Here is a 12,664-nt window from a genome sequence, read left to right as displayed (position 1 = left end):
TGGGCTGGAGAGATGGCTCAGTGGTTAAGAGCACTGACTGCTCTTCCAGAGGTCCTGAGTTCAATTCCCAGCAACCACATGGTGGCTCACAACCATCTATAATGGGATCCAATGCCATCTTCTGGTGTGTCTAAAGACAGCTACAGTGTATTCGTCATATATATATAAAATAAAGAAATAAAATCTTTTTTAAAAAATGGATCAAGAGCTGGGCAGTGGTGGTGCATACCTTTAATCCCAGCACTCAGGAGGCAGAGGTAGATGAATCTCTATGAGTCCCAGGCCAGCCTGGTCTACAGAGTAAGTTCCAGGACTGCCAGGGCTGTTACACAGAGAAACCCTATATCAAACAAACAAACAAACAAAAAGTCAGGGAAAATATTATAAGCAATACATAATATCTCAACAAAATCGGGGAGCTGGAGGATGGCCCCATTGATGATGTGCTTGCCAGGCAAGCATGAGGGGCTGAGTTGGGGTTCCAAACACTCTCATAAAAGTCTGGGTTTGGGAGTACAGGCCTGTAACCCATCGCCGGGGGGTCTGTATTCAGGAAGGTCCCTGGGGCCAGCCAGAATACCAGAATCAGTCAGTTCCAGGTTTAATGCTTAGTAAAGTCTCTTCAATAGTGATAAAAAAAAAAAACCTGAAGACAGTGAGGCAGGCAGATCTCCGTGAGTTGGAGGTTAGCCAGGGCTACATAGTGAGTCCCTATCTCAAAACATCAAAATAAGATGGAGAGTGACTGAGGAAGACATCTGACAGTCACCTCTTTCTTCTTCGTGCAGCTTTAACCGATCAATAAAGATGCCTGTGCAGGCGTCGGGACCTTTGGAATTGCATGGGCCAGGACAGAAGGAGGAAAGACAGAATTTCCAGGACTCTGAGAAGAAGGATGGGGCAAAGTGGCAGCAGGAGAGAAAGCCAACCAGCCATGTGAGTTTTTATGTAAGTGGCCGCTGACCAGTTACCTGATTGGGGATTGGGCCTGGGGTAGCAGAGGAAGGTTTAGGAGTGCACAGCCTTTGAGGTAGCCAACACATTAGGTGGGTGTGTGCGTGCAATCCACTAGGAGCACAAAGCGGTGAAGCAAAAACTAACGTCCATTCATCGTGGTGGGAAGCATGACATCGTGTAGGTAGACTTGGTGCTGCAAGAGCCGAGAATTCTACATCTTGAATGGAAGGTAGCCAGGAGGAGGGTCTGGATCACACTGGCCAGAAGACTTGAGCATATATATTAGATCTCAAAGTCCTGCCTCCAGTAACACACTTCCTCTAACAAGGCTATACCTCTTCTAATAAGGCCACACACCTCCTAACAGTGCCACTTCCTATGGGGCAAGCATATTCAAACCAACACACTATTCTAGAGGAATTCCTCATGCTAGGGGAGACATCACATGGAGACAGGAGGAGAAGCTGGCCGATGGATCACATTTTATCTGCATACAGGAACCAGAAGCAGTGGGGAGGAGTGGCATGAAGCTATAAATAAACCCTTAACGCCTGTCCCCGAGTGACATACTTCCTCTAGCAAGGCTGTGCCTCTTAAAAGTTCTACAACCAAACAGCACAGCCACCTACAGACCAGGTGTTCAAATACATGAGCCTGCAAGAGATACTCTCATTCAAACCAAGTTAAGTATGCAGGAAAAGAAAGGCAAGAAGAAATAAAAAAAAAATTGAGTAAGAATAGGAAAATGATCAATAATTGCCTGATGTAGTGGTGTACACCTTTAATATACTTGGGAGGCAGAGGCAGGAGGATTTCTGTGAGTTTGAGGACACTGGTCTACACAGTGAATTCCAGGTCATCAATAGCTACATAGTAGAACAACAAAAACGATTAGGCACTATTTCTAGTGCTTGGTCCCTAACCTCCACCGGGCCCAGCCCTTCCCACCCCTGCATCCAGTTCTCCCAAAATTGGACCCAACTGATAGATAGTATCCTGGCTCTGAAATCTTCATGGAGACCCAGACTGGTCCATTCTACTCACTCTAAGAAGCCACAAACTTTTCCTTCCCCTCCTCCCACTAGATTAGTCAGGAAAGCCAACTGGAACCACAGCCAGGAGGCTATTCACAGCTGTTGTGATACTTCAAAATGAGATGATTTCTATACGCAGTCTCTTTCTTCTAAGCCAAGTAGTCCTTCAGCCAAAGCCTGAGGTGTGAGAAACAGTGGTTCTCACTTCATAATAAGAGTATTGGAGACTCTGAGGACCAAGAGTGGGGCAGTTTATTTTCTGATTTATGATATCGAGCATCAGCCTACAGAAAAGGCAAAGACAGCTGACAAACCCGTTTGGTGCAAACCAGTGCTTTTTCTATTCCTGTTGCATTGCCTCGTCCCCTGAGGTCCTCATGGCTGATTTCTCCGGGAGATATGATCTTTCTAGTGTCTGGGATTGTCCCCTCTCCAGATGGCACCGGTTCTGAGTGCAAGGCCTTCCCTAACGTGTCCTGCAGTCTAGAGAGTCCCACCTTTTCTGAAACAAGGGCTCAGTTGAATAGCAGACTGCCTGTAACTTTTCTTTTTCTTTTTTTTTTTTNCAGAAGAGGGCGCCAGATCTCGTTACGGATGGTTGTGAGCCACCATGTGGTTGCTGGGATTTGAACTCTGGACCTTTGGAAGAGCAGTCGGGTGCTCTAACCCACTGAGCCATCTCACCAGCCCGCCTGTAACTTTTCAACCCTAGAATGAACTGGGAATTTCTAGACAAGTAGGTATCAGCTGCCTGATTGAGAGGACAAGGGCCTAGCGCCTCCTGATTAACTGTGATTCTCTGATGAAGTCCAAATGCACCTCATTCTGAAAATGGGCCGTAATGATTTATTTCTTATACTAGTTGTGATGGTTAATCCCTATGCAGGCATGAATGTTCATACGTGTTTGGGTGCACATATGTGTGCCAGAGGGTGTGTATGTGATATGTGTGTATATGTGCCAGAGGATGACATTAAATGTTTCTTCAGTCTCTCTATGCCTTACATATTGAGGCAAGATCTCTCACAAGAACCCAGAGATTGCCAGTTTGGCTTATCTGGCTAGCTAGCTTGCTCTGGAGAACACCTCTCTCTACCAGCTATGCACTAGGAGCAAAAACAGGCCACTACCCCAGTCAGTGTTTACTTGGGAGCTTGTTTGTGGAGCAAAGTCAATATTCCCTGAGCCACCTCCATAGCCCCTTGACTGAAGTTGGAATCACCTAGGGAATACAGTTCATGAAGGTGATTCCACGGAGTAGAGACGAGCCACTCTAAATATGGGGGACACTAGCCCATGGCTGAGGTCTTGGGCCAATAAAAAGAGACGAAAGTGAGCTGAGCACCAGCAGTCGTCTCCTCTGCTTCCCACTTTGAACCAAATCATACCATGAAGAATTTGCTGACTTCAGAACTGTGGCTCACGGCTGTTAATATTAAAGAGTTTTTAGGGCTGGTGAGATGGCTCAGTGGGTAAGAACACCCTACTGCTCTTCCGAAGGTCTGGAGTTCAAATCCCAGCAACCATATGGTGGCTCACAACCATCCGTAACGAGATCTGGCGCCCTCTTCTGGAGTGTCTGAAGACAGCTACAGTGTACTTACATATAATAAATAATAAATAAATCTTTTTTTTAAAAAGAGTTTTTAAGGTGCTTGTCTGTAATCCAATACAGTTATAGCTGGGCCTGATGTGTAGGCAGGCCTCTACTCCCAGATATTTGGGAGGCTGAGGCAGGAGAATTGAAAGTTCAAGGCATGCCTAGGCAACTTATGGAGACCATGCCTCAGATTTTAAGGGGGCTGCAGAGATAGCCCAGCAGTCAGGAACATTTGTTTCTCTTGCAAAAGACTCAAGTTCAATTCCCAGCACCTATATACCAAGTGACTCACAATGCCTGTAACTCCAGATCTAGGGAATCCAATGCCCCCTTCTGGCTTTTGTGGACACCTTCACAGACACACACACACAGACACACACAGACACACACAGACACACACACACACACACACACACACACACACATCTTTTAAGCTATCCATGATGGCCCAAATCTTTAATCCCAGCACTGAAGAGATAGAGGCAGGCCAGCTGGGTCTGCATAGCAAGTTTCAGGCCACCCAGGGCTACATAGTGAGAACCCGTCTCAAAAATTAAAAATGCTTGTTTAAAGGGCTACAGATGGGAGTGGGTGGGTTGGGGAGCAGGGAGGAGGGGATAGGGGATTTTTGGAGGGGGAACTAGGAATTATGAGAATGCCAAAGTTCCAGGAGGTGAGTTTTCGTGAAACTCTTTGCCTCGTGAGTGCTCCCAGGCTTCTCGGCCTGCCAAGCAAACTTCACTGGAGTGTGCGTAGCAGTGAGGCAGCAGGAACCTGGGGCAATCTGAAGAGTACACCCTGATGATTTCCTATGCCATTTGTATTTTTAAAAACAGTTCTGGGGGACTAAAACCATTGAGTTATATCTACATTTAAGTGGCATTCCACTTTAAGGCAGTTCTTACATACATACATACATACATACATACATACATACAATTTTTCTTCCAGATATATAGGGAGTATGTCTGCAATCCTTATACTTCAGAAGGCAGAAAAGAGAGGGTCAAGAGATCAAACTCATTCTTGGCTGTGAAGTGAATTCCAGGCCAGCCTGGGCTATATGAAATCCTTTCTGAAATGCTGGGATTATAAGTGGCCACAACTCATCTGGTTCTATCTATCTATCTATCTATCTATCTATCTATCTATCTATCTATCTATCTATCTATCATCTATCAGTCTATCTACCACTTATCTTTCTTTCTACAGGTAAGATTTTACTATTGAGACCTGGCAGGCATTATTTTGAGACAGGGCATCACTATGTAGTCCCAGAACTGGCTGTGTAGACCAAGCTGGCACTGCATTTACAGAGATTGGGAGATTTGCCTCAGTCTGTACAAGTGCTGTAATTAAAGATGGTCGCCACAATGCCTGGCTAAATCTAGCTTTCTCACAGGTTTATCTACCTGCTCTTCTGAGGCCTTCCTTCTATCCCTTGGTACTCGGCAGAAGAAAGAGGCAAGAGGCAGACTTTCCCACAATCAATCCCTGTAAGGGTACAAGAACAAAGTTATCACAGCACCACACTTCCTTGGCACGAACTGTCTAAAAACAGCGCGACCACGCCCACCTCTTGAGAGTAGCCAATCAGGACTGGAGATGTCCTTACATCCATTATGAAGAAAGTCCTTTGACTGCGCAGCTCTTAGGATTCTGGGTAGGGCCCGGGGAAGTGCGGTGGATCTGGGTCTCTATTTTCAAGACACCAGGATCTGTCGTTGAGTGAAAAGATCATGGATACAGGCCAACAAGGAGCCCCAGGTAGGAAGCCACTAGACCGTCCACAGACTCCAGATGAACTGAAATTTTACGCTCGGAATTACACCTTGCTGGCGGTCTTGGCGCTGATTCTTTTCCTGCCCTTTGGGCTGTTAGCCCTATACTTCAGCCACCAGGTAAAACTATCCACCCCCCACCCCCCACCGCCTCCACTGCTCATTCTATCCTCTGCTTGCCACCTGCAACTGCTTGTTGTCCTAGGTCTTGGGTCGGGCTCTTCCCACAGTGGCTATTGGGCTCCAACCCTCCTTCCAAGAGCTTCTTGTCTCAGAAACCCATACTCATGCTCCTACCCTTACAGACCAACGAAGCCAATAAATGCAGCGCCTGGGAAGACGCCTACCGGAACTCATCTCGAACTATGTGGTTTAATATGTTGGCCATACTAGCCTTTATAGGCATCATTTATGTATTTGCCCTAGTCCTATGAAAGCTAGACACCAGCATCTACAGGCTCCTCCCCCAACAGACATGCTCACTTAGACTTTGACCAGCCATCAAGAAGAAACTCAGAGCTTCAGAAATGCCCTTGCCAAGAAACCCACCAACCAAAAAACTCAACATCCAACAAACGGCCCCAGGCAGGCCACCTGACTACACTCCACCAGTTCATTCTCATTTGTCTTCCACGGCTGTCTCTACGGCTCAAGTTCAAAATCTGCATAAGCCACTAAGCTGCTCTTTCATGAAAAAAAAAATCACATTTCAGAGCCCAATAAAATTGAAGGGACTATCCTGGCTTTGCCTGTGTCTGGGTGTAGATGTTTCTCAGGATCAATAATAGTTTCACTGGAGCTATGTTGGCTTAGACCCTGTGAAAGTCAGACTGCAATAATGGTGCCAGGCTCTGTGGCACACATTTATAATCCCAGAATTTGGGAAGCAGGGACACTTACACACACATATATATATTTTTTAAATTGCATGTCTTTGATTTCCTGAACCTGTTTTTGTTGTAAAGTATACATAATAATTCATAATAAGATGAGAGTGTGTTTAGGAATCTGAATGTGTGTTTACTCTACATGACTTCCCTCTCAAGCTGAGGTGTTGGGCTTTTGGTGTCTCAGAGCAGGAGAAAAAAAAAATCCAGAAACCTTGGCCACGTGTGTTGTCACATGACTTTAATCTCAGCACTCAGGAGGCAGAGGCAGGATGGATTTATGAGTTTTAGGCCAGCCAGAGATAGTGAGTTTCAGGACTGCCAGGGCTGTGTAATAGAAAAACCCTATCTTGGGCTAGCAAGATGGCTCAGCGGTTAAGAGCACTGACTGCTCTTCTGAAGGTCCTGAGTTCAAATCCCAGCAACCACATGGTGGCTCACAACCACCCATAATGAGATCTGAAGCCCTCTTGTGGTGCATCTGAAATCAACTACAGTATACTTATGTATAATAAAGAAATCTTTGGGCCGGAGCAAGCATGGACTGAGAGAGCAGGGTTGACCAGAGTGAGCAGAGATCCTAAAAACTCAATTCCCTTCAACATGAAGGCTCGCAACCATCTGTACAGCAATAGTGTACTCACATACATGAAATAAATAAATCTTTTAAAAAAAAAAAAAAAAGGTTCTTTGGAGCAACTCCCTTCTGTGTTTGGCAGTTCAGTTCACAGGTCGGCAGCAGCAGCTCCATTCACTTGCAAACACTTCACAGATACACCAGCAGTCCAGTTCGGTAGAGTCTGGATAGCAAATGCGAATCAGTAGAGGTGGCACTACCTAGCAGAGACAGCCAGGCCTTGGAACCATCTGGTTGCACAAGTATAAGTTTGGATCAGCAAACTCATGTAAAAGCCAGGGATTGTGGCCTGTCTGTATCCCAGGACGAAGGCACAGATCCTGGGAACTCACTGGGCTAGTTTAGTTGGCAAGCTCCGGGTTCAGTGAGCTTTGTCTAAAAAAAAAAAAAAAAAAAAAAAACCTAAGTTGGCCGACAATAGAGGCAAATACCTACTGTTGACCTCTTACCACCAAACACTCACAGGCAGGCTCAGGCGCACACCCACTAATAAGATGAAGTTGCTGTTAACTACCAAAAGGTGGCAGTGTTGCTCACCTACTTGTCAAATCACAGCTGTCTTTGTTTTCTTGTCCCGGGTTCCTTAGCTGACTCAAGTTTCCCTCTTTTGCTTCATTCTTCATAGTACCACAATTGGTTTCTCTGTGTAGCCCTGTCTGTTCTGGAATTTGCTCTGTAGACCAGGCTGGCCTCGAACTCAGAGACCTACCTGCCTCTTCTCCCTTCCCAGTGGTGGGTTAAAAGCACTCCCTACCATGCCTGGCCCAAGATCTCTTATCTCTCTCTCTCTCTCTCTCTCTCTCACACACACACACACACACACACATACACACACATTTATCTAGATGATATAAATATATAGATGATATATAGATATAAAATTTATGTGTATGAATATATGTCTGTGTGTAGTCCAACTATATGTGGTGTCTGCTGGGGCCAGAAGAGGCCATTGGATCCCCTGTAATTGGAATTATAGGATGGTATGAGCCACCTGACATGGGTTCTGGGAATTAGACTGGTCTTTTGCAAAAGCAGTTTAACAATCAGTCTAGCTAGCTAGCTATCAATCTATTAATCAATCACTATTAATCATCTATAATTATCTATTATTTATCACCTATCTATCATGTGTATTTGTGGGTGTGCTTTGAGACAGTCTCAGACCTACATAGCCCAGGCTAGCCTCCAACTTGATTTGTAGTTAGGAATGACCTTGAGTTGATCTTCCTTACTCCACTTGCTGAGTGAAGGATTACTGTAAGCCCAACCACAGCCAGTTTATGCAGTGCTGGGGACCGAACTCCAAACTTCATGCATAGTACACCAGCTACACTCCCTGACTCCTTAGCCCTGTGAAATCCATCCTTATTTTTGGAACACCCCCTCTTCTTCTCTTACAAGTTTGAGTTGGGTTTTGTTGATGTGTTTTGTATCTTCTGTCTGAGACCAGTTGACATTAGGATGTTCTCAGGGCCAAGGAAGGCTGAAATGAATGGGGTATTTATTAAAAGCTGAAAGACAGAAAGCAATCCCATCGCCTGGACTGGTTTCTATCAGCTCTCAGCAAGTCAAAGCTCAGCAGCCTGCAATCCACAGGTGATCCCTGGATGTCAGCCAAGTGAAAACCTGCTGTGACTAGAAACAGAAGTTAAAAATTTCTGGTTACTGGGGAAGGAAAGAAGTCGCACGACCACGGAAAAGTTCCATTTTCAGGAGCAGGCAGGTGTGCTTGTGTGGAGTCTGTTTGACCAGTGGTAGGTGGACTCAAGTCTTGGGACTTCTTTGATCCCCTGAAGATTACATGAATTTTCGGTTCACAAAAGGAGGTATATTAGCACTGCCATTGTATTAAAGTCAACAGTGTAGAACAAGCAGTCAACACGTGTTTGTAGGACAGCAGAAATGGACGCATGTCTTCAAGTCTTAGCAAAAGGATAAAACATGTTTCTTTAGTGGGAAGTTACACCTACAATCTGTTTATCTTTTAACACGAGGTCTGTGAGCAAGGCAAACCCATTGGTCCTCTGTTAGTAAGAGACCTAGTAGCTTTAACTAATTAGTGAACTGACTGACACAGTGGGTGACTACCTGGATCAGGAGCTAGTTGCCTGTTGTTCCCTAGCTGACAAGCTACAGTTAGCCTAGCTGCCAATGTGATCAGAGACCTGAGAAGGATAAATTATAGTCTATATAACCGATGTATCCATTAAAAAGACAGAGACTAGCCCATAGTCCATTCCGTAGCCAGTCGTCTCAGACTGTCTGCATGGCACTGGGAACAGAGGCAGTCATTGGACAGCAGGCCCAAAGATGAGAGGCTCTTCTGAGGAGGAGAACATGGGAGAGACTGACCTCAACTTATCTAGGCAAAGTAGGGCAATCAATTCTTCCATGTCTTGCTTGTCCGAAAGGGCTGAGCCCTAGCAGTGGGGCAGTCTTGCCCAGTGGTTAGCATTACCACAACCCAAATGGAGTCCTTTATACACCAAACCCCTGTGCCCATTATCTTCTTGGAAACCTTGGCAGGGGGTGTCACTGCTAGGATCTGGAAGTCTCTGTCAGTCATAATAAGTTTAAACATCTTAAATGACATATTCAAAAGATCTCTGACAGATTATAGCTGGTACCTACCAAACATATCTGAGTTAAACAATCCTTCTCTGCTTTTAATATTTATCATGACTATAAATATGCTTCTGAAGATATTGAAGAATTTGATTATATTAACTTGCATTTTTTAACTATACTCAATAGTTTACAGTGATTTGGTAAGCTTCATAAGATTAGAACTTCACATATTATAGATGTTATGTTTAGATTTTTTCTTTTACGTTTAGATTTAAAATAAGGATTTTAAACTGGACTTCTCTTAGTGTCAAAACAAAGCTTTTTAATCCATAGAGAGACTGGGAACGTTTCTGACCTATATATGGTGTGTCGTTGTAGAACATAACAGTTTCCCATATGACTCCGTTTATTAAAAAAAAAAAAAAAAACAGGGGGCTGGAGACATGGCTCAGCGGTTAAAAGCACTGACTGCTCTTCCAGAGGTCCTGAGTTCAATTCCCAGCAACCACATGGTGGCTCACAACCATCTGTAATGGAATCCAATGCCCTCTTCAGGTGTGTCTGAAGACAGCTACAGTGTACTCATATACCTAAGATAAATAAATATATCTTTAAAAAAAAAAACAAAACAAAAAAACTAGTTTCATGATGCTAGCAAAAGCAAAGTTAGACATATTCTTAAAACATCTCTGTCAGCCTAAATAGACCTTAGGCAAGGAGAGACACTTCTAAGCCAGTAATGTTTAACCGCTTTTAATGTTGTAAACCTCTAAAACATTGTAAAGGAAGTTTGAAACCTCTCAATTGTGTTTTTGCAATATCAAAATTAAGTATCTTTCTAAAGAGCAAAGACATAGAGCATAATCATACGTTTCAGAAGGCAAAATCAAGTTCTAATAGTGTAAACCATTTAATCTCTCTAAAATTAATTGCAAGTGGGTTATTTATGTTACGAGTGTGGCGGCCTGAAAGGTACATTGCTGTACATACGTGCATGGAGGTGCAGTTTTTATCTTAGTAAAATTCTATAAACCTGGTTTTTAAATATAAGACAGGGGCTAGAGAGATGGCTCACTGACTGCTCTTCTGAAGGTCCTGAGTTCAAATCCCAGCAACCACATGGTGGCTCACAACATCTGTAATGGGATCCGACGCCCTCTTCTGGTGTGTCTGAAGACAGCTACAGTGTACTTACATATAATAAATACATCTTAAAAAAAAATTAAATTCCTGCATTCCAGGAAGTTATCTGGTTCCTGAGAAGGTGGAGCTTACAGATTAATTTGGGGAATTTACCGTACTGCATGCAGGCAAAAAACATATACTCACAAAATAAGATCTAACATATCTTAAAATATGAGCATTAAGTCCATTGTCTCTCATTTGTTTCTCATTGAATGAAAATCAGGACAATGTTGCGGTAATTTCTCACCCCAATAAGCCCGTATAAAAAACACACAACTATAATAATAAGCTATATGCCTAGATTGGGCAGATCTATCACTGTACTAATCTAGTCTCCAACTATGAGACTTCTTGCTACTTGCTACTTGCGGCTTCTCCAAGCCATGTCTCTCTCCTCCCTCTCTGAGATTGGGGAGAAGGCCCAGTGAGATCACCTGAGTATGCGCTCTGCTCATTGTAGAGGACAGCTCCTCTTGATGAAGCAGAATAAAAATCAAAATACAAACGGCGCCAGGGCAACAACCCACAACAGGACAAGAATGCTCCTAAGTATGGGTGAGAACGATTTTACTGTTACATGTAGACATGAAGAAGAGTACAGCCAGAGGCATCTGGAAGAGTTCAGACTGAGTATAGCTAGCAAAATAGACGGGGCCATGAAAGGAGAGGTGGGGAGTGGGGCGGGGGCGAGCTAAGAAGAGAAGACTTGGGAGAGAGGGTTCCAAGAGGACCCCGAGGGCGCTTGGGAATAAAGAGGGGAGTGGCCAAAGTGGGCACTGAGAATCTGAAGCGGGCAAAGCACGGGGGCTAGAGAGATTCAGTATAGGGGCGGGGTATGCCAGGCAGGCAGGATGACTCTGTAAGAGGTTCTTGTGAGAAGGGCCTGAAGGAACCTAGAAGCTAGCATAGACCTCGATATGCCAATAGACGCCACCAAAGGCATAGGTTAATGGAAGAGTTCTATGGCCCTTCTGCCAAAGACGAGGAGAATGGCCACTTTTAGCAAGTAAAAACGAGTTTCTTAAGTCCCTGAGAGAATGATGGGTTTTGTCTAAAAGCCCGAGTTTGGGAAAAGGGAATTTCTTGCACGTTCCCACCCGCTGCCCCCTTTTTTTTCCAGGTAGAGTGAAGCTTTTAGAACCTTTTGCCTCTTACAGTGAGTGAAAGAACAAAGGTGGATAGGCGGGTGTCTGAATTTCACCCCATCCTTTTCATTTTCATTTACTAACCTACATACACTAGAGCGCCAAGAGCCGCTACGGGTAGCCGACCGGTACAGAGAGACCGGTCAGCAGGGACCTGCTGTCTGCTTGACAACCGGAGACATCTTAGCGTCGCGCTCCTGACGTCATAGATGGGCGCCATACTTAAAGAGAGTGCGGGAAGCTGCGACTGTAGCTGAGCTCTGTGACAGCCATGGAACTAACGCAGAAAGAGCGGGAACTGAGTCGCTGGGCTGCTGAAGAGATGGAGGTGCCCCTAGCAGCTCGCCCCCGGGAGTCGACGCTGCGTAGGTGAGGCTGCTTCTGGAGTAAGGACTCCCCATCCTGGAATTAGCCTCGAGGAGTAAGATCACCGCCCTGTTAGACCCCGGGGACCCAGGTGTAGAGACCGCGACCCCCAGAAACACAGCTTGACCATAGACGCTGTAATAACAAGAGGTTTTTATCCGACGCGCGTGGGGTTGCTCAGCCTCGCAGGGAGAGTCAACCCCGATTGTCTAAATACAGCTAATTTATACTTTTTGTGAAAGGGCTCACACAGCTATTTTATTATTGGCTAATAAAGCAACAGTATAATTTTAATTTAGTAGAAAACTTTGTCAGCAATCAGCAAGGTCAAAGCAGTTTGTAGTTTTCCTCAGAATTCAGACTGAGGAGGGGTAGGGAAGTTTTCTCAAGGATGGTCATTTCTGGCAGCTGTGGTCTTTATGCCTCCCAAGTGCTGGGATTAAAGGCATGCGCCACCACTGCCTGGAGAAAGGAAAGATTCTTTAAGCAGCAGGAGACAGC

At 44.8% G+C, this 12,664-nt stretch overlaps 2 protein-coding genes across 2 annotated transcripts in view; both read left to right on the top strand.

Annotated features, from left to right (window-relative positions):
• Positions 1–5,247: 5,247 nt before the first annotated feature.
• LOC110297728 (transmembrane protein PMIS2) lies at positions 5,248–6,116 on the top strand. Its single transcript, XM_029479738.1, has 2 exons — positions 5,248–5,492; positions 5,678–6,116. Exons 1-2 carry the CDS (start codon positions 5,331–5,333, stop codon positions 5,804–5,806), a joined length of 291 nt encoding a protein of 96 aa, XP_029335598.1. The 5' UTR covers positions 5,248–5,330; the 3' UTR covers positions 5,807–6,116.
• Positions 6,117–11,994: 5,878 nt separating this feature from the next.
• Positions 11,995–12,664, top strand: part of Haus5 (HAUS augmin like complex subunit 5) — an 11,080-nt gene continuing 10,410 nt past the window's right edge. Inside the window, exon 1 of the mRNA XM_021166601.2 lies at positions 11,995–12,166. Coding sequence (XP_021022260.1) covers positions 12,069–12,166 — 98 coding nt within the window. The 5' untranslated portion in view covers positions 11,995–12,068. The remainder of the gene's footprint in view (positions 12,167–12,664) is intronic.

This window comes from Mus caroli, chromosome 7 (genome assembly GCF_900094665.2).
Source record: "Mus caroli chromosome 7, CAROLI_EIJ_v1.1, whole genome shotgun sequence".
Lineage (NCBI taxonomy): Eukaryota > Metazoa > Chordata > Mammalia > Rodentia > Muridae > Mus > Mus caroli.
Note: the sequence above shows the minus strand (reverse complement) of the source record. Positions and strands in the feature narration are given on the sequence as shown.